Source organism: Clytia hemisphaerica, unplaced genomic scaffold (genome assembly GCF_902728285.1).
Source record: "Clytia hemisphaerica strain Z4C2 unplaced genomic scaffold, Clytia hemisphaerica genome assembly, whole genome shotgun sequence".
In the NCBI taxonomy this organism is placed as follows: Eukaryota; Metazoa; Cnidaria; class Hydrozoa; order Leptothecata; family Clytiidae; genus Clytia; species Clytia hemisphaerica.
The window spans coordinates 401,725-423,475 of NW_027104175.1; the positions used below are offsets into that span (position 1 = coordinate 401,725).

The window sequence follows — 21,751 nt, forward strand, 5'->3', positions numbered from 1 at the left end:
GATAGGGTTAGTTTTTCTTTTTCTTTTGAATTCTAGGATTTTGTTGAAATGGTTGTCTTTTTTTGTATTTTTTGTTGCTGACTGTTGTTTTTTGATCTGTTCGGTAAATTTCGGTGGATGGTTCGACTCTGTGTTTATGTGAAGCAGTTTATCATTAAGTTTTTTGAAAGGTCTGTATGATGAGTTTTCTAGCAGATCGAAAGTGAAGTCAAGAAAATCAGAAATTTTTAGCATGAGTTTGATATCAATTCTAAATTCAATATCTTTGAAAATTTAGCTTTCTTTCTATGATGAGGCCATCATCACGATATAAGCCTAAATTGGACTTATTTTTGTAATTCGTTCAAAATTTATAGGCCAACTAGTTTGCAAACCATATATTTAGATTATAAATCATAGCAAGTGTATTTTGAAAACGATCTTTTCAAACCTGATTGTTTTTTTTTAGTATTGATTCAAGGATGATAAATAATTCAAATTTCAGTAAGGTTTTGCAACTTTGCTGCTGTAGAAATATTTTTTTAGTTTTTCATAAGTTTTATAAAATCTACAAAATAATATAAATTGAATAAGTATTAAAAAAAGATTAGCACTTCTAGAGAAAAAGACTTTGGGTTTGGCAAAATGGGTTAAATGTCTAGCAAGTACATTGACACTCAATTGGAACTTTCATAGGAAGCATTTTTTGTTCACCACGAGCGCATTTCACTGGAACTTCTTTAATGAGAACTTCTTTTATGGGTTGACATTTTTCCATGCATGTTGGCAAAGCCATGATTGGACGACATCCAGCTTCGGTTGGAATGACAGATCGGATCATTGGACATTCTAATAAAAGAGGTTATAAGAGGTTATTACTATCACATCCATTACGTGTAATTAACATCTTTTTTCTGTCTTATTAGCTTTTTCAAAATTTAAACAGTTAAGTTAAACACTTTGGACATTGATATTACAGTTTGGATGTATGACCTTAAAAAAAAAGCACTGAAATTGATGTGAATACCATCAAGGTTTTTCTCATGAAAAAAGTCAACGTTTTATGTTGAAATTTAAAATTATTTTCTCCTAACCTTTCTGTGTGCATTTGGTAGCTGGGTTCAACCAAGTCAAAATAAACAATTCAGGGTCTGTAACAGCAACTTTTTCAGGTGTCATCATTTCTTTGCTTTTCTCCATATCCATGTGACCGCACATACCGTGAACTTGTCCCATGTAGACAGTTGGTTCCATAGCAATAGAGATGATGTTTCCTGATCTCATGCTCAATTCCATCATAAGATGATTAATCACGATTCTGAATTCTCTGAGGTCTTCAACCCATCGTACTATCATGACAAGTTTGTTTGGTAAGATTATTTTTTGGTCAGGTTTGACTTCGGTTTCTTTGCCGTTGATCTAGGTGAAGAAAAGAAAAATATTTCATTTGTTGAGACTTTACTTTGACCTTTTTATTTTTCTTATTTAAGGTAAACAGTTTTCCTTTACAGCTCTCACTAAAGTTCAAGTCAAAAAAGTAGAACAAGATTATATATGGTAAAAGCTCACCTTGACGGTTGGAATAACAGTTTCTTTGGTAGGAACAACTTCAACAATGACATCATTAATTCTCAATCGAAGGATTTGGAATCGTCCAGCTTTTTGTGTGGTTACTTTGACACCTCTCAATTCTTTTGTTGTTTCAACAAGAATTTGTTCACATTTTGGTGTTGGCATTGTGAATTTATAATCAACATCATCAAAAGTAGTCATCGTGTCTCTCAAGAGAGTGCAGACACGTCTTGTTGCAAGTTTAGTGAATCTGGTGAGAGTTTTTGGACCATAGATTCCTGGTAAGGATTCGATTCTTTTTGAGATTGGAATTTCCATTTCGAATGCTGGTAAGAAGGGTGAGTTTAATTTGACGGATAACAATGCTGGTCCAAGCTTTCTCAAGGACAATGTACCTTTAGTGATTTCTGATTCAGGGAAGATTTCTTTGGTTGTGATCTCCAAAGGAAGACGTTCGATTCCATGGATGGTTGCTGGATTGAAGATGGTTTGCAAGATTGAGATGATAGTTCTTCTGATGGGTAATGGAAGTTTCTCCAATCGGACGAACCAGTTGAATTCCATATGTAATCGTGGCCACAATTTGTTGGTTATTGCTACTGGTGTGATCTATTGGATGGTAGATAAAAGTGAAATGTTATAGACTTTACTTCACTTCAGAACTGATTCTTCAAGCAAGCTAAGAGATGTTCGAAATTTTATGTTGATTGTTAACAGTTCGGAAAGCTTAAAATGTTGAATATATTGTTTTAACTTGAATATATTGTTTAACTTGAATATATCCCATTAACTTTGAGTCTTTACACATTTTTGACTTCATAAACAATGTGGTAATAATACTAACCTCAACGTGTTTGATCATGCATTTAGGATCGAAGCTCATGTAAAATTCGAATGAGTTTGGTGTGGGTGCAAGTCGTAAGCAAGCCAAATTTCCTTGAGTTAATCCTTTGGCAAATTGTTCAATGGTGATTTCACGTGGCATTCTCTCTTCATCCAAAACCAATCGAAGTCTGATTTCTTTTTCCATTCCAATCAATTGAATCTAAAAGAGTCGAAGAGAAAAAAAGGTTCTTTTTTAGATTTTTGAATATTGCAAATCTTCTTTAAATTTATTATTGTGAGGAAAATTGAAGTTGCTATTTCATTGCAAGAGTATTACCAAAAGCTTTGAATATATAAAAAATCAAACGTACTCTGGTCAAGCTGATGTCCAATTTGTTTTCAGTCTTCAAAGTGTGTTCAAGGTGGATTTTCTTCAAGTGGTCGGGTAATGCAACTTCAAAGAGCATTGGCATGAAGAGGGCATCGATATTCAGGACAGTTTGTCTTGGTAAGACTCCATACATACAGATTGGGAGGATTGGAGATTGTTTGGTCAAACAGGTTCCACGGTTTCTTGCTTCACAACGGATTCGTTCAGTAGAAGATTCAATGATTTGTTTTTGGATCGACAATTCAGTGTCTTTGATGGGTGCAATGGAAGCTTTGTTGTTCAAGAATCGAACGTAGACGATTTGGAGAGCCTTTTGTGGGTCAACCTAAAAATTACAATTTATGTAGTTGATGTTCTTTTTTCTGCTTTGCAGTTGATACAACAATTAATAAAAACAAAGAATGGGATATGAAGCAGAAACTAATGATAGTTTAAAGAAGTCCTTACGTTTCTCCATAGGACAAATCTTTGAATGATCTCATCTGTCAATTGTTGAGATTGGAATTGCATGACCAAATCCATGACTGGTTTTTGAAGCTTCTTCAACTCTTCTAAAGTGGGGATCGTGGGTAAGTCACGTGGTACCAAGGTTTTCAATTGAATTCCCAAAGTGTGATGCTCAATGAAGAAGTATGTTGGCTTTTCGGTGGAGATTTTCAAAGCTTTGGTTGTCATGTCAATAGTGACGTAACCAAGAGTTGGATGCCGTAATGCGACGAAACGTTGATTGGTTGGTCTTGGAATAACAATCCATTTCATTGGCTGTTCAGCCAGGATGACTTCTCTTGTTTTTTCATCGACGGAGATGTATTTTTCACCAACTTTCAATGTGATTCTGGAGTGTAATTCTTCAGTTGTTTTCAGAGGTTCTCCAAGGATGTGAACTCGTGGCATGATATGTTCCATCATGGTAGGGATGACTTTGTTGATCTTCTTTGGTCCAACTCGTTGTTCAATGAAAAGCTCGGTGTGAACTTCAGTGGTCATAATTTCAGGTATTTTGGGCATTTGAAGGTCACTGGCAATCTTCATAGTTTCAGGGTTGAAGGTCATGTTGGTTCGAGTGTCCAACATGGTGCTGACGTCACGACAGTTCTTCAATCCGATAGTGACAAATCTTGTTTCGATGAACACTCTGGTGATAGCTGTCAAGGTTGATCTAGAAAAATGACGAATAGAGTTACTTTAGAGTTAGAATAGAGTTACAGACTTACTTTAAAATTAGCTGTATGAAATATATCTTTTAAACTCATCTTAGGTTATCAAAGTTCTAAAAGCAAATTGACTGCTTTTGTAAAGAAAGGAAAATTGTACTGTAAGGTAAATATTGGCTAAAATCAGACTTTTTGGAGCAAGATACGGGGACTTCTTTTTGTCAAGTAAAAAAATTCTTAAAAATTAATAAACGGGGGGTCCTAATAAGGTCTGGGGGGGGGGGGGGGGTTGGAAAATTTTCGAAAAATTAACAAGCGGGGGGGGGGGGGTTTATTTGGCACCTAAGAGTAGGAAGATTAAAATGTAAGCTATGGCTAAAATTGATTTTAGGTTTATATTATAAAAAGGATTTCTCTTACCTCAAGTTCAAGCTGGCTTTCAATTTCAAGTCTTTTTCTTGGAAGGCGAGTTTCGGTAAATCGAAGAGGCTTGGTGTTTCAACGTTCATCTTTGTCTTCATTTTGTAGTGCAAGATAGTGTTCAATTCCATGGTTAATGGAAGACCAGTCGATGTTGGAAGAATCATCAAAAGCTCGACTGGCATCATTGTCTAAAGAGAGGAAAATAGATAAAATGATTTGAGTTAGGAGTTTTTGAAATGGCTCCAAGTTTCCAACCCTAAAAAGATTCATAGCTAAAATCTCTAAAACTATGCCACAATCTATAGTAAAATATTTTCTTGTTTACTCGTGGTATCATAATGATTAGACAATTTGTAAGCTCCAATTGTAGAAAGTTATGGATGTAACAAGATTTGTTCCAAAGTACCTTTTCAGTCTCCATGGTCAAGTCTTTGTTTAATTCTTCAGCCAAATTTTTCCACAAAACGAAATCTTTTGGTAAGACTTTCTCCAGTAAAGTGGGTTTGGCTTCGTTGCGTTGAACTCGTTTGTATAAAGTCATCATTGGTTCGTCAAGCACTCTGATGGTGGAGACAATTTCCAATGGTTGGATGACAGTTTTTTCTGGAGTAATCTGTAAACAAATATTCAAATTAATAAAGTTTATCCAGTTAGGAATTTGAGAAAGTTAATCGAATTTGCTCCAAGTTCTTTCATCGACTTTATTAGATTCTTCGTGTTTGTTTCAATAAGTGCTAAGGCTCTAAATTTTGCAAATTATAAATTCATATTTGTAGCTTAGCCAATGATAAAATTGGACAATTTCAAGGTTAATGTTTGATAACAGTGCGTTAGCCTGTTTAACAACCCAAAAACACACGTTCGATTTGGTTTCTGTATTTTCTGCGAAAAAGAGTTTGGTAATATAGATGAATGTAATACCTTAATCATTTTGTTGATTAATTGTTGAAGTCCGGTCACGTGTAAATCGACATCCAAAAGATTGATTCGTCTTCCTAAGATTTCAATTTCGGTGTTGTGGATCAAATGTCTTGGCATGGATGATTCTCTGGTCAAATGAACTTGGTTTTTCATGGTCAATCGAATGTTGGCGTTGCTCAATGGGCGGAGGGTGGTCATTGTGTTGCTTGGGATGATGGAAGGGCGTGTAAGACGGTTGTAGATGGTTTCTTGTCTTCGGAGAACGGTCAATGCGTATTGGCATGCCAAGCGTCTGAAAAATAAAACATGTTGTCAGGTTTTAATGATGAGCAGGTTTTAGATTCAGCCAAAGGTCGTTTGTAAGGCAACATCAAGTTACATTGAACGAATTGCTAATCAAGATTGCAATCAATTTAAAGTTTCAAAAGAGAGGAAAACTGTTCTTACGTTTCTCTTGAGATGGGGATTTCTTTGTTGTGAATCAAGGATAAGATAGTCTCGTAGACAAATTGTCTTCTGAATTCACATGTTTCGATAGTCATCAATTTTTGGACGATAGTGTGAATGACAATTGGTGTTGGTCGCTCCAAAAGTACGGTGTACATTAAGACTTTCATTCCAGAGGGGAGGTCTTTTTTCTCTACAATGTCGCGGAGTAAAGTTGCAGTGATTTTGGTGTGCATTCTTGGTAACAATGGGCGTAAAGCTAAGATACATCTTTCACGAAGGATGGTTGGGATTTTCACATCGTTGATGATTTCGATGAGTGGTGTGAGGAGTTCTGGTTCGGCAGCTGTTTCAGCCATGATGATCCATCTTAAAGCGATTTCTTCTGGCATTTGTGCAAGACGGATTGGAACAAGTTTGGCTTTGATGATCTATTGAAAAATAGGATCTCAAAAGTAAAGAATCTGAAATCCGAATTGTTCATAAGATCGACTGCGGCTCTTATCTTACTTAAAGTTTATTTTTTAAAGGACGAGATTGATGTCTTGCTTGTCCTATTTCTCGGTTCATGCCCTGATAAATGACACTGCAAATGTCCCGATATTTTATCATCTGTAAAATTCACGATATTGTACTGCCGAGAGAGAATCATCAGATTAAATCTTCACATATACAGTTGACGCTCTCTTATCCGACGTTCTACTATTCGATAGGCTCCCTTATTCGATGAAATTTAAAGTCCCCGTCAACAAGAAACTCTCATAAACGACGTTCTACTATTCGATAAGCCCCCTTATTCGATGAAAATCCGATTCCCCTTGAAGATCGAATTAGAGAGCGTCAACTGTACTTCTGAAGACATTTCAAAGTAAGAGAAATTACTTACGCTTGGTAATGGAGCGCATTTAGCCAATCGGCAAACAGTTCGTCTCATGATTACTAAAGATTGCAAGCAAGTGATATGCACGTCGTTGTCTTTCCTCAAAAGATTGCAAATTGTCTGAAAAGAGAAGAATAGGTTACTGTTCAACAACTGCCAATACCGAGTTTATGTATATGTGTTTTTCTGCGACGGAGACGGTTAGGTTCTGATTTTTCTAGATCCTGATCAACTGAGGACGACGGTAAAACAGCACTTATACCGTCCTCGATTTTGTGGGTCAGAACCGCGGGTTTTTTCAAAAGCGCTTCAGTCACTTTGCTGTCCTCAAATGTGCAAATACATAAACTCGCTAATGTTGAGTCTAGGATGAGCCTCGTTAAAGTATTGGATAGAACTATCAATTGGTTTGACAGTCATTCTTAAAGGGTATGGAATTTCACGTCTTTGCCATTGAACATCTTGTGGTATAAAGGCATAACTTACTTGGAAGTTTTTGACCATGCTGTTGGTGGTTTTGATTGGTTTGGTGTGAAGAAGAAGGACTTCTTTGAGTAATGTTGTTTCTTCCAATAAAACTTTTGGCAATTTTGGTAAATTGACTTTGATGAGAATGACTGAAGGATCTGTACGAACCATGGCCAATAATCGGAAGCAGAGTTTCCTGAAATAAAAAACAATAAAAGTTGTAAACGCGAGACATGCCTTGATTGGAAAAATTAACTCTGGGGTTTAGATCACTAAAAGATGAACTGGTTACTGTAAGAATTCGAATCAGAGGACATTATCACAAGACTTAATCAAAAGGTACTTTCAAACAAGAAATGGAAAGGAATCAAAAATTGCAAAACCATCAATTAACTCACATCAATTCTGGTTTTTGGTTGGTCATGCATTTATTCCAGACAATTCTTAATCGTTTTAAAGGCAATGGTCTCAACATGCGGACAACTTCGACCATTTTCTCAGTGATGACTTCTCGTGCGATTGTTTCGTTGATCATTAATCTTTCGATTTCTTCAACTCGTTCCAAGATGAATTCAGCAAGAGCTGGGTTGCTGAGTAGTTTTGGCAATCCAAAAGCAGATGGTAATCTCATGGAAAGTTTGGCAGCTGAAAAGAACCAAAGAAAAGAAAGTTCGTAAAAAATGCAATGTTTTGAATGCATGGTCTGTTTCTTCAGTGTAGTATATTTAGCAAGGAAATTAATGACTCTAGCACTCATTCACTTTATAACTTCCCCCTCAGTGGTGATCGTAATGGTGTGATCTATGATTATTTTCAGCGTGATTAGTATTTTTTGGTATGATGGTGTGCCTTGATTGTAGAGATTTGGTATCAAATTTAAGTCCAAGGGAACTCACCTCTCATGTTTTTTGGGATGATAACAGATGTCTTCATAACGGTTTCTTTAACGAGTGTCAAACGTTGTTCAGTGATGGTCATCATAGGTTTGGTCAATTCTCCGGTCAAATGGATAGAGGTCACACCTTCAGCATGAACTGAAATAAGTTTCCAGTTGGAAGCGGTTTTTAAGATGCGGATGTTTTGGTTGACCATGGTTTTGACGGGTGTCTCGCTTTTCCATGTTCCCTGTGAAGTGAAAAGAACAAAAGATAAATTGCAGCAGAGATTCTGTGAGCTTTTCAAAAATCATGTTTCTGTAATTTCGCGAAGCCTTGAATTTGAGAAAAGAGAAGGGAATTGACTGACATTTTCAAACATATAAGTATGAAATAAGATACTCCTCAATATAATTTGGTCAAAATTTCCAATTTTCTTTGGTTCGACGTTACCTCTTTTCGGAGGATGTTGGTGAGGGTGAGGTTCAACGGGGTTCTGGTTTGTTCGACATCGATGGTCTTGGTGATCTCCATCAGCTCTGGTTTTTTTTCGTTTCCTGTCATGGTGTACAAACAGTCGGCGTGACCAAAGATGGTGTGCTAAAGAAGTAGGGGATTTAAATCCATAAGATTTAGTAAACGTTATCATACATTGGTTCTTTTTTTAAAATATTGCGAAAGTCTCACTGAGCATTCTTGAGGATTAAATTTTACTAAACAAAGCGCTCTTTTCAAACCGGTAACTAATAATTACGGGATGGCCTGGTAAGTCAATCTAGTCTTTCAAATATAGCCGTGAAGTTTTGATGAGGACCATGGAAAACATTTGCCTGTCTCTTGTTATTATTTTACGGAAAAACATTTCAGTTTTTCAAGTACTTACTTCAGTTTTGGTGAAGATGGTGTTGTCACCTGTGATCTTGTTGGTTCCGAGGAAATCCACGAAAAACAATTGGACAATACCACGTTTCAAGTTTTGCACAAATAATGGTTCACGAACGTTCAATCGAAGACGGACAATTTTGCCGTCTTTTTGCATGAAAACGAGGCCACGTTCAACGTTAGTGGTGAATTGTTTGAGGGTTTGTTCACCAAGATTGAGAACTTGTTCGACGGTCAATGGAATTTCGGTTGGGTTTTGTTCAACAACTGTGAAAGTTGGCTCTTTGAGCTAAGAAACGAAAAATATACCTCATTTAATCTGTGCTCACATTTCTGTATAGTTATAAGGACTAATGCATTTAAGTTGTGCAAACGTGACGTAATAAATATTATAGTTATTCAGATTTATGCTCGGTTTAATTTCTCAAAATTTTTAATTTGTGAATTTAGTAGAGGGTGAATTATTTCTGACTTACTGTCATTCTTGCAAGTTTGCCAATGATGGCCAATTGTCTTTTCGTTTCGAATCGAACATTGACTTTGCAGGTGAATTTGAGGGCGACAGTTTGTTCAGGGATGACGGGGTTGGGGAGACGGATGATACTTTCATAATCGTACGTGTATTGAACTCTATCTTTGAATGGTTGAGCAAGATTTGGTTCGTCGACCGGTAAAGGTTGAAGACGGCTTGAATTTTCAGCAGCTGTAATATAGAAAATGAGTTATAGACATGGAAGCACAATATTAACTTCAATTGCAGTTCAGAGAGCCTATTGCAATGTTTACAGATAAAGGTTGTCAGTGGATTATTTGAAAATCACTAAGCTTGAAGAAGTCACCGAATATATCTTAAATCAGAATTAAAAAAAACTTTGACTGGAGCGTAGTTTTGAACGACAAATCTTAACTAAGACTATAAAAGTAAGACAATTTATGTCGAGTGAAAAAAAAGTAAAACTGAAATGGTCAACTTACCAACACAGGCAACAAGGAGTAATAACACCCCAAACTTCATCTTTCCGAAGTAGGCTGGTGTATTCATCTGATGCTTGGTAGTGAATGAATAAGATGATTTGAAGTTAGAAAAGCTTGCCCTATTTATACCAAATTGGTTGGTCTAGAATATCTTTGGATCCTATTGATCAATTTTTGCACGCAATTTTCACCTTATTTGTCGAGGATTATTTGTCGTCGATTTCTCTTCTTTGGTGGTACCCGAGGTTTGAAAATCTCCTGTGATGGACTTTAGTCGTTACCATATATGGTGTGATTTCTAGAACTTTTTGAACTCCATCACTGAAGCTTTTTGGACAGGTTGTTCTTAACTTGTAACTGGACACTGATTGAAAACGAAATTGATTTAATGAAATGTATAATGTTGTTTTTGGCGAATAATTATCATACTATTGTTTTCTGGAACGCCGGGAAAAAATGTGTTCTGTGCAAAAGTTCAAATCTCACAGAGCAAATTTATTAAAAGTTCTTTCTGAGGGGGTCACAAATTAAAGTTATGTCAGATTTGGTCACTCCCTTTCTTGTTCAACTTTTAATAAATCAGGAGAGAAATTGTATGTAGTAATTTTGGAGGATAACTGAATATCTGTTAAGTTTCGGAGGTCTTTGATACTAATGGTATAAATATACCTTTCCCTACTATGAAAGTGATACATATGCCAGGAGAGCTGTAGTTACAAGATTTTGTATCATGTCGCAAATCTTTTATCCCTATACACGTTTCTCTTGCTAATGATTTGATAGATAGTTAATCTTGGAAATAATTTAGGCACTAACAAATCGTTGGTTAGTTTATTTATCTTTTCCAAACTTCTTAAAATAAAATTGTGTTTGAACGTAGCGCTACTTTTGAAATGATAGGTTTACGTCAACAACGATGAACTAAGCTTTGTGGAAAAAGTTCGCCTTATCCCTTAATAGTCCAAAACATAGTCCTCTTCGTACTGGAACAGAATTCTTTCTCTTTACGGAAAAAAGTGGCACCCTCCCCTACCTTTGGGTAGATAGCTATCGAGAGAAGTGCCTTTCGAATCACCTCCGACTGTGGACCTTTCTTATTTTTTCTTTTGCTTTAACAGTTTCAGAGACGTACCGGAGCGATCAAAAAATGACTCTCTCAAAGATCATGAAAGAAACCATCCCTACATCCGATTTTACCTAAGAACCTTCCCATATAATACTTTTCTTCATTGTCACATCAATCGATTCCAAGTGAGAGGAAGATGTTTGTCATCTCTTTAAGTTCCTTTGGTATTTTTCAGTTTTATTTTGAGCGTGAATACAATCTCATAAAACTGAAATATGGCACAGATTTTCCTTATGGATCCTTGAACTGGCAGAAAAAAAAATAGGCTTAATGCCGAAATTGTGCTGACCGGTGGGAAAATTAATTTCAGCCTTTAATTTCAGCCCCATTGACTTTGATTTCATCCCCACTCGAAAATGAATGTCTGAAAACTGCACTCCAAAATCATCCCACTCGGCTTTTTAACCTCGGAACAATAAAATTCTTATCCCCATTGTGATATCAATTGGGATTTTTATCCCCACTGAAGAAAAAAGTTCCACCAGGGCTGTGAGACAGTGGTGTTTTAAACCATGCCATTTTCACTCAGTACGTTTCAAGGCCCTTCTTTTGAACCTTGTTCGAGAATATTCATCTGATCTTACTTGGTACTTTATGAGATCACAAGGGGTCATTCCATTTGAGGGGGTCTAATTGACGGAATCTTTGTTATCTAATTTTCACGGTCTGTTATCTCATGGAACAGTCTAAATTTACTTTTGAAAACATTTTCAAAATCTTGTTTGCAGGGATTTGTACTGAAATATGAAAATGGAGGCCATCATAAATAAACGCCCCGTCTAATTTAAAATGGCCGAATTTCCGAATAGTCACTGTTTTTTTGGACCTACCCCGGTGGAGGTCCTATAAATTAACCTATGTGTTTGTTCGTCCGTCCGTCCGTCGTCTATTACCAACTTTTCTCAGGATTGAATCATAGGAATCTTTTGATTTTTGGTACAAAGGTGCAAAATGGTGGTGGCGAAAATGTGACGGAGCCCGATTTTCGAGAAAAAAAAGTTTTTGGGCAAATTTGGGCCAAAAAACGGCTAAAAAATGGGTTTTTTGGACTTTGTGAAAATTTGGATCATTAATTTTTTCTGATTTTTTGCATGACAGTAGGGTACCATCATAGGTAAAAGATGGCTCAAGCAGATTTTTGCAAAAAAATTTTATTGGCTCAAAAAACGCATGTTTATCTATAAGAATCACTATTAATAAGCATACATCAATGTTCTTAGTAAAATCACTCCAATTTTTTATGAGAAAGATGTTTTTTTTTTGCTCATGGGGGCTTACTTTTGAAGAATATGTGTGTTTAGACGGGAAATTTTGGTTGCTTGGCGTGTTGTTATAGAAAAACTGGCCAAATTCGATATTTTTTTATAAGCACATTATCAATTACTTAGGTATTAGCTTTTCTCGAGATTGGCTTGTTCATTCTTTATGATATTTTGCACAAAGATGCATAACAATAAACCTTCGAATGTGACGGAGCCCGATTTTTGAAAAAAGATGTTTTAGGGCAAATTTGGGCCAAAAAACGGCTAAAAAAAGGGTTTTTTTGGACTTTGTGAAATATTGGATCATTGTTTTTTTCTAATTTTTTGCATGAAAGTAGGTAAAAGATGGCTCAAGCAGATTTTTGTAAAAGAATAATTTTTCGGCTCAAAAAACGCATCTTTATCTATAAGAATCACTATTAATAAGCATGCATCAACGTTCTTAGCCAAATTACTCAATTTTTTGATGAGATAGATGTTTTTTTTGCTCATAAAGTCTTAAATATGAAAAAATATTTCAAGAGTATGAAATTTTGGTTTCTAAACGTTTTTTTTTATTAGAAACAAACGACTAATTTTAATAGATCGTCACTATTTGTGTTCTGAATGATTGTTTAATGGTCACGTCACGTAGATATCGATTATAAATGTGTTAAATGCATAACCAGGTAGGTCCATAAAAGTATCACTTGTTCTGCTGCATTTTATAAACAAAGAAAGATGCTTAAATTTCAGTAACATTTTATTATTTTCGAGGTCAGGGCCTTCTTTTAGCTAACGTCAAACAAACTTAAGAGTTCGTACTACTGTCAAAAACCAAAGTCGAATGATTAATAAATTATTTTCTGCTATGATGTGGAGAAAATGAGACCAGGTGTGTTCTACCAATCACTTAAATCTTATGCATCCTGTATTGGTGATAGTGCCAAATAATAACACGTTGAATCCACTAATGACATAACTATTCAACTTGTGTCATTAATTTTTGGGTAGTTCCCCTTTGGAATTCAATGGCTACATTACAAGCTAATTAGTAAAAGATAATCAAATTGACTTATTAATTTGATTATCGAATACCTTAAGTACCCAATTAGTTACAAAGAACAACAAAGTAATGAAATCAAATTTTATAATGCTAATTTACGTCAAACCTTGGGAGTTTGAGCTTTATATGCGTCATATAAAATTACTCGGTGTAGTCTCTTAGTTCTTAAATCTAACGAAACTTAACTTATTCTTCAATCATTAGAAGTTCTCATACAGGGCTGTCGTTAAAAATACATCAAAAATACATTTCAGGGGTTCAAAGAAGTTTCTCTTTACGCAAATGAAGCAAGCACTGACGTCCATAGACAAACAAGAGTCAATCTTTTGCCAACATTTAGCCCTCCTAAATGACATTCTTTCGATTTTTTTCGCATGAAATATTTCCATCCGGAAACACTACACTTTGTTACACCATTTCAATTTTCTGTTTTTTTTTCATGTTTTCCGAAAGTTTTCGAGACCCACGCATCTACAGACAAGGAAGGATAGAGAACAATTTCTTATCCATTTGATTCACTTTAAATGATTTTTGTATACTGAAAGCTTTTATTGAATTTTATATGATTTTATCATTTTCGATCCTATTTTACAGTCAAGGAAGTGTCTGTTTACTTCCTAAGTGTTAATCACAATTTAAGGATTAAGGAACTATTGCATCCCCATAGCATCAGCCCCCCCTTATTTTTTGGGGGGGGGCTAAGAAATATTTTGGCCTTTAAAGAGCCTGGGGGCTAAAATTACCAGAATATTTGGGGGGACGTAGATTGTTGGGGGGGACCTAGATGATCTGACTGAGACTCTGGGGGCTGTTCAGCTAATTTCAAAAGATCTCTTATCTTACTATTAAATCAAATATAAAAAGCAAAAGATTTTTAAACATAAATAATAATACAAGTAAAATTGAGTTTCTATTTATCAGTACTGTACTCACATATATTTTTTATTGACTTCTCTACAGGGGCGAGAGAACAATGTTTTTGTTTTTTCCTCAAGTGTTCAAGGGGACCTAGCACATGGCAATTTTTTTGGGGGAGCTAAATTATTGGGGGGACCTTACTTTGTTGGGGGGACCTAGAAACCTGGCTGAAGCTATGATCCCATAATCCTATTTTTGTAGTATCAGACGAGGCTTCCATAAACCTATTCGTCGATATTATAATACGCTTAAATCGGAACTCTCCCATTCTCGCATGAGGCTTTTTCGCTAGCGATTTTTAAATACACGGCAATTTTTTTCGCGCCTTTTTGATTGTATATTCAATTCTATTCGCCAAGTGCACTTCCATTCAAGAGAGCACATTTCTCCTTGATGGAGAAACACAACTGACTGTGCAATAGCACTATCAGCATAATTTATAGTTTTTAAAAAAAAAGTTTATGTCGGTTATAAAATAATTTTGATTCACATGGGAATACGTCGAAGATAAAATTTGAGTTTTCAAAAAGACATCATATTTATGATTACCCTTGAGATTAATAAAGCTCCGATGACATTTCCCTTCTATTTGATACTCTGATAAAAACATTTCAATTTAATGGACTTGACAATATGAGAAAAGTTGATGACTTATTCCCAATTCAATTATGAAATTTTTTAATCAATGTTTGCTATTTTTTGTTCTATTGAGATAGCAAAATGAAAACGCTTTTACTTACGCATTAAGTTTAATTGTTAAATAATTGTTGGCTCTGTTAAGAGGTATTGAAAAAAGGCACTCTTTATATTCCACCGTAAAGCACTGTGGTCTTTGGAGTGATCGGTGTTGCCAAGTACCTCTAATACTGAATTTGAATTTCTATTTGTTTTTTATCTTCATCCTTGCGTGAGGAAAATAATAGTCTTTCCTCTCCCAAAAACCCAAAAAAAAGCACGTTTAAAGTATGACCGATTTCTCGCGAGAAATTTTTAACTCAATTTTCACCAATATTTGCATGAGCATTATTTTTAGCGAGTCAAGAACATTATTGTTTGAAGGTTTTCAACAAAAGAAATTATGACAAATTTATACAATTTAATAAGGAGAAGAAAAATCAAAATTCAACTAAAAATACTTTCACCATCTATATTATAATACGCTTAAATCGGAACTCTCCCATTCTCGCATGAGGCTTTTTCGCTAGCGATTTTTAAATACACGGCAATTTTTTTCGCGCCTTTTTGATTGTATATTCAATTCTATTCGCCAAGTGCACTTCCATTCAAGAGAGCACATTTCTCCTTGATGGAGAAACACAACTGACTGTGCAATAGCACTATCAGCATAATTTATAGTTTTTTAAAAAAAAGTTTATGTCGGTTATGAAATAATTTTGATTCACATGGGAATACGTCGAAGATAAAATTTGAGTTTTCAAAAAGACATCATATTTATGATTACCCTTGAGATTAATAAAGCTCCGATGACATTTCCCTTCTATTTGATACTCTGATAAAAACATTTCAATTTAATGGACTTGACAATATGAGAAAAGTTGATGACTTATTCCCAATTCAATTATGAAATTTTTTAATCAATGTTTGCTATTTTTTGTTCTATTGAGATAGCAAAATGAAAACGCTTTTACTTACGCATTGAGTTTAATTGTTAAATAATTGTTGACTCTGTTAAGAGGTATTGAAAAAAGGCACTCTTTATATTCCACCGTAAAGCACTGTGGTCTTTGGAGTGATCGGTGTTGCCAAGTACCTCTAATACTGAATTTGAATTTCTATTTGTTTTTTATCTTCATCCTTGCGTGAGGAAAATAATAGTCTTTCCTCTCCCAAAAACCCAAAAAAAAGCACGTTTAAAGTATGACCGATTTCTCGCGAGAAATTTTTAACTCAATTTTCACCAATATTTGCATGAGCATTATTTTTAGCGAGTCAAGAACATTATTGTTTGAAGGTTTTCAACAAAAGAAATTATGACAAATTTATACAATTTAATAAGGAGAAGAAAAATCAAAATTCAACTAAAAATACTTTCACCATATTTTTTAATGTGCATTAATTTTAGTGTCCCCTTAAAAATTTTAAACATCAATTTTTACGAAAAAGGCCTAAATTTAAGAACATTTCTTCTCGCAAAATAAGTACATTTGTATACAAATCCCTACAAGTTTCTGAAAAATAGAAAAGCGAGCGAAGCGAGCGTATTAAAAGGAGTAAGAAGTCGTCTCGGACGACGCCGGGACGGCTAGTATTTTTTAATGTGCATTAATTTTAGTGTCCCCTTAAAAATTTTAAACATCAATTTTTACGAAAAAGGCCTAAATTTAAGAACATTTCTTCTCGCAAAATAAGTACATTTGTATACAAATCCCTACAAGTTTCTGAAAAATAGAAAAGCGAGCGAAGCGAGCGTATTAAAAGGAGTAAGAAGTCGTCTCGGACGACGCCGGGACGGCTAGTTTATTAGATAAAACTTATTTTGATTCTTGCAAGATCAATCTAATCAATTTTAAAAATCAGTTTCTATACTGCATTTAGCGATAGATTATCTCTGTTTAACAACTTTTGGTGAAAACTGCAATCTTTATGACGCAAGGTCATATAACCTGTAGAAAGAAAATTTCTAAACTGCGATTAATGTTTTGATGTATATATTACTGCACATAGTCTTCATTTTCGGCCAGTCGCTCTTTCATATCGGAATTACTGTTTTTGCATTTGTTCTTGACAAATTACCCAGCAGTTATTACATGTGGGTACTAACTGCTGTAAAGGGGTGGTTTCAAGTCAATCAAATATTACTATTAGGGTACTAACTGCTAGAAAAGCTGTTCTTGTCCAAATCAATAAGCTTTTCAGAGGCTACCAAATCAGGTCGAATCTTTAATCCCATTTCATTTCATTTTTTTTGAAATTGTGTACAGTATAGTTACTTAATTACGTTATCGTGATTTTGGTTATGTTATGGTTGTCAGCAGCTTATTGTTTTTGTTAAGTTTCGCAGCATTGCAACGTCTTCTCAAAGCTTTGCACCCAGTCTTTTGTCAAATGATGCAAAAATGATGTTTTTTTTATTTCTTTGGTTTTATTTAGACCTAATATGTCGAGCAGACTTTTAATTTACATGTTGGGCTTTGTAGCTTTGTACCATATAATGTTGGGCTTTGTATTTATTATAAATCAAAAAGAGAAGAATTACCAAGGTTAGTGTCAACTAATGGGACTGCTTAGAGTGCTAACGGGTTTCAAATAGTGATTAACTTGCGTGGCAGCCACTCAAGACCACTAAACAGGGCAGTATAGGGGGCGGTGTCAACCTGTGAATAGCCAAATGCATTTAGTATTGCGGGATACTACGTGTAAATAGGGGTGGTACCAACCTACCAGTAGTCAAATGCACTTAGTACTTTTGGGTACTAACTGCTAAGGGGTGGTGGGTGTACTCTCAAATTTTTAATTTTGCATTTATTCATCATGATGTCTGGTATCAACTGCATGACCCCCCCCTGATTCTTTTCAAAATATCCTTCAAAATGATTGGTTTTCTTCAAAGCTTACTGAGAAATATAATATTTGTCTTTAGCTCGCAATTCTTTCTAAATTGGTTCTAATTCATACTGGTTAATATTGCAATAAATTCAAGGAATACATCATGACCGTGTCAAAAATGATGATTGATTTTTGTGGAAATCGACTTTGAGTCATTCGTTGAAATTAAGACAGACTTGAGGCACATTGATTAAGTAGGAGTCATTCATCTTAAAATAGGAGTAATTAGCGCCCGTTGGATAATTGAATTAACGTCATTAATTATAATAGAATGCTTCAGATTCTTTCCTTTTTCGAAAGTGACGAACATTTTTGTACTTGAGATAAGACTATCCTAAGTAACAAGCGTAATGTATAACCCCCGAGCAAATTATCCCTTCACTTGCCTAAATTCTTGCCCGTTTTATGAAAAACTTTACAGTCTTATATTTATCCACTTGACAAATTCTTTTTCCACCGAGGTTTTACTTGAAATTATATGTACATTGAAAGTGTGGACTACCAAATTTTTGGAGCGTACTTAAGGTACTATAAGGTTATAAATTTGTGCACTGTTTCTTTTATTTAATTTGCTTTGCTTAAAATGGACCAGAAAGTTTCCAAAGCATAGTCGTGTAGTGATTTCAATTACCTGAGGTTTTTAAAGAAACATTTATTGTTTGACCGCAGCAATTTTCTGAAATTGGGGATGATTTGTTTACGTACCTTGTATTTTTTTTTGTATTTTTTCTCAGGAAGTGAAAGTTGCAGATATATATTTTGCTGAAATTAGGGCAAAGAATTTTGTTGTTGTTTTTCAAGAAATTTCTTTTGAAGAAAAACATCAAAACAACGTTATTGACGAAATGGGAACGTAATAAGCACATTTACGGGCCGGCGAATCGGTTTTAAAAGTGAGGGGGCTAAATGATTATAGTGACTAAGGCGACGGCCCGGAAAATTTTTGAAATTATGGTACTCTACATTGGCTTAGAAGTGATCTAAATTTAATTTTTATGAAGTTATTGGAATGAAAAAATCAAAGAAATTAAAAAAGTAACTAAAACGACGCGCTCGAGTCGACACAAACTCTCTACCAACTTCATCTAAATAAAGTTTATCCGTTAGATTTTTATGGATATGGAGCAAAGGAAGATTGTTAAACCGTTTTGGCTTCATTGTTGAACGTAGCCAAGTCTTTTTTCTCGCACCCTCTCTTTCTCTCTCTCACTCTTTTTTTTTGCAAAAAAGTTGGGGGGCTATAGCCTAGCGTAACGAATCTTTCTTGATTTAGAAAGCTTGAAAATTAGACTCTATTCATGATATGCACCACTGCAATGTCTTCTGACATTACTTCATGGAACCAATAGCTCATTGGTTGGAAGTGACGTAAAAGCAGTCAATACGTCACTTTCAACCAATCAGCTATTGGGTGGAACGGAAGACATTGCAATGGTGCATATCATGAATAGCCTTTCGGGACTCAATGGTTACTTAGGAATATATTGGATCTAAAGTTTCAAAATGTATGATTGTTTTGATGTGCTTATATAAGAGTTGTAATCGCTGCGTTATTGGAATAACTCAATCAGTGAACCCATCAATGGTGGGTCACTATTTTGAGAAAGAATCTCTCCTAAAATCGTTTTTTGCAATCAGTTCACTATTTTCCACCTTTGCTAAGAATAGATAAAACTTGGGTAGAAGTGTTTCACTTTGTTCAACCTTCAAAATTCTAGCTACAGTATCGGAAGCAAATTAGACCTTGTCTAGGTCGAAAATTACATTTGTGTTAATCGCATTGTCATCAAGAAGACTTCAATTACTCTTTGCTCAATTTTTTGTTTGGATAATACGTATCAAAATAAACTCACACAAGAAAAAACGTCAATTTCCGCGACGTAACAAGCATGGATGGAAGCTTAACTTGCAAAAATTTCATTTTCTTCGAAATATTCCACAAGCCTCGTGATATTTGTTTATTTAAAATTCTTATGTTATTTTTTCAAAAAGTTTTTTTCAAATTTTCTTCCAAATAGTTGATAAAGACGTCAAACCAAACTAAAAGTAACTGAATTGAATTTAACTTTAGTAAGATAAACATTCCCGCTGAAACCATTTTTAGAATCTGAATCATCTGTTCTAAACTTGTTTTTAAGTAAATTAAAAATTTCACATAACTATTGACCTTTTCCTCTAAAAGGCTCGCTGTTAAGCTACCTTAACGGCCCTTTTACGCCTGCACTAATTGACGTTATTTTTTGTTGTTAACACAAAAAGGGCCGGTGTAATGGATAGGTATTGAATTAGGCCGGTTAAAAATGGAAAAAACTTAGCTATGGCGTAATAAGGGTCGGTGTAAAGGGGCCAGTGCTGAATTACGGAGGTCGTAAAATGAACCGCCGATAAGGTCATTTAATTGATATTAACCTAAATTTGTCACTCATGTCCAGTACTGAGGAAAATTTGTAGGCCTAGCGTAGCCCACGCAGCTGCAAAAACATTAAGGTTTAAGTGTAGAAAATAAGTGTACGTGATTCATTTTACACCTGCTCACCAGATCAAAATATAATTAGCAGCAACTACCAATTTTATTACAAATTAATGAACTACTTTCGATTATCAAAGTCAAGATTTTGAAAAAAGGTACTAACCCACGCAAAATCACCCTGGACGTTTATATTTAGTAGTGTTTACGATCTTTTCGGTTGGTGTTTTGAAAGACCGATCATTCTATGGAGTAGACATCACGTACCATTTCCTCCTTTATTTATTTTGCTGTTAATATGCTGACTAATTCAACTATTTTTTGAGACAGAATAACTATTACCATAAGCTTTTTTTGTTATCGAGACTTTGACCCAGGAAGTGCAGGGAAATGCATGGAATTCAGACGAAGAGTGACTCTTTATCGAGTCTTTAAAGGTCTTTGTTTTCATTCTTTAACGAGCATCAGTGTGAAATATAGGTGTGACCGTCCTGTAGCAAACGCCCTGCTTAGATGATATCGTTATTCTTAAGAAAATGACTTGTACAATTTAACCGTTGATCATTTTTCTCGATATTTTCGGCCCGGGAAGTATAGAAAATGCTAATTTTTGACAAAAAGTTACTTTACATCGTGGTGCACGTTTTCTTTTGTAAGAACATCCGAAGCCTTCCAAATTTGCTAAACTTAAACTTAATTAATTACTCTTCATGTTTTCGCCGCCGAAGCCTTAAGTGTTCTTATATGCTTTGTTCTTATTGAAAGAATGTGTGTCGAGAGCTTTCTCACACCATATTCTATCATGCGTGATGATATCTGATATTCATGCGGTTATAAACTATATTCTTTTATCAATAATTGATGGCTGAAAATAAGTGCTGATGATTTATGTTTTAATTCAGAATTTTATCGTCTGAGAAATCTTGAATGCTAACAAAGATTCATTCCTAATGGAACGACCCCTTCATTATTGATCAGAAAGATCGTTCCATCGTTGGGGCATAATGTTGTTTTTGCCGTAAGCGACGCTTACATTTGCAAAAAAAAAATTCAAAGTGCCTTTTGAAACTGTATAGGCCATTTCACAGTCGAAATGAATCATGGTTAATCAGAACTGATTGCTCCTCCATAATGGCTCCCCCTTGGCTAGACGCAAAAACATAAAAAAATTCAGGCCAACAGAAACTCGTCATCACAGCGCGGTGGTCCTGATTCATTTTGACTGTGAAAATGGCCTGTACAGTGGACTCTCGCTAATTCGAACCTCTAATATTCGAATCTCTCTCCAATTCGAACAAGTTAGACGCCCCGCTCGAGTTAGACGCCCCGCTCGAGTTCGAGTCAGCGAGAGTTAACTGTATAGGCAGCTGGAAAATGATATGTTATAAAAGTTATTTTTGCTGGTTATCACATTTGTACATAATGAGTTTTTACTCAAATGTATCTCAATTTTTAGATAAAATTGAAATAGGCTGGATGTTAAATCAATGCCAAGCTAACACTAAATATGCTGCTAGAAAACACCCCTGTCTCACATCCCCGGTGAAACTTTTTCCCACAGCGGAGATAAAACC

General features: G+C 35.1%; 2 protein-coding genes across 2 annotated transcripts; both read right to left on the reverse strand.

The window, feature by feature from the left end:
• Positions 1 to 484: 484 nt before the first annotated feature.
• On the reverse strand, positions 485 to 6,713 carry LOC136814352 (vitellogenin-like). The gene is made up of 11 exons (XM_067070876.1): positions 6,599 to 6,713; positions 5,713 to 6,143; positions 5,266 to 5,557; positions 4,751 to 4,957; positions 4,342 to 4,532; positions 3,215 to 3,926; positions 2,748 to 3,092; positions 2,396 to 2,596; positions 1,549 to 2,160; positions 1,074 to 1,398; positions 485 to 828 (listed from the first exon to the last, which is right to left on the reverse strand). Exons 1-11 carry the CDS (start codon positions 6,644 to 6,646, stop codon positions 638 to 640), a joined length of 3,555 nt encoding a protein of 1,184 aa, XP_066926977.1. The 5' UTR covers positions 6,647 to 6,713; the 3' UTR covers positions 485 to 637.
• A 206-nt stretch (positions 6,714 to 6,919) lies between these two features.
• On the reverse strand, positions 6,920 to 9,901 carry LOC136814431 (uncharacterized). The gene is made up of 7 exons (XM_067070978.1): positions 9,793 to 9,901; positions 9,294 to 9,520; positions 8,819 to 9,106; positions 8,389 to 8,535; positions 7,957 to 8,185; positions 7,459 to 7,705; positions 6,920 to 7,256 (listed from the first exon to the last, which is right to left on the reverse strand). Exons 1-7 carry the CDS (start codon positions 9,857 to 9,859, stop codon positions 6,920 to 6,922), a joined length of 1,542 nt encoding a protein of 513 aa, XP_066927079.1. The 5' UTR covers positions 9,860 to 9,901.
• Positions 9,902 to 21,751: the final 11,850 nt, after the last annotated feature.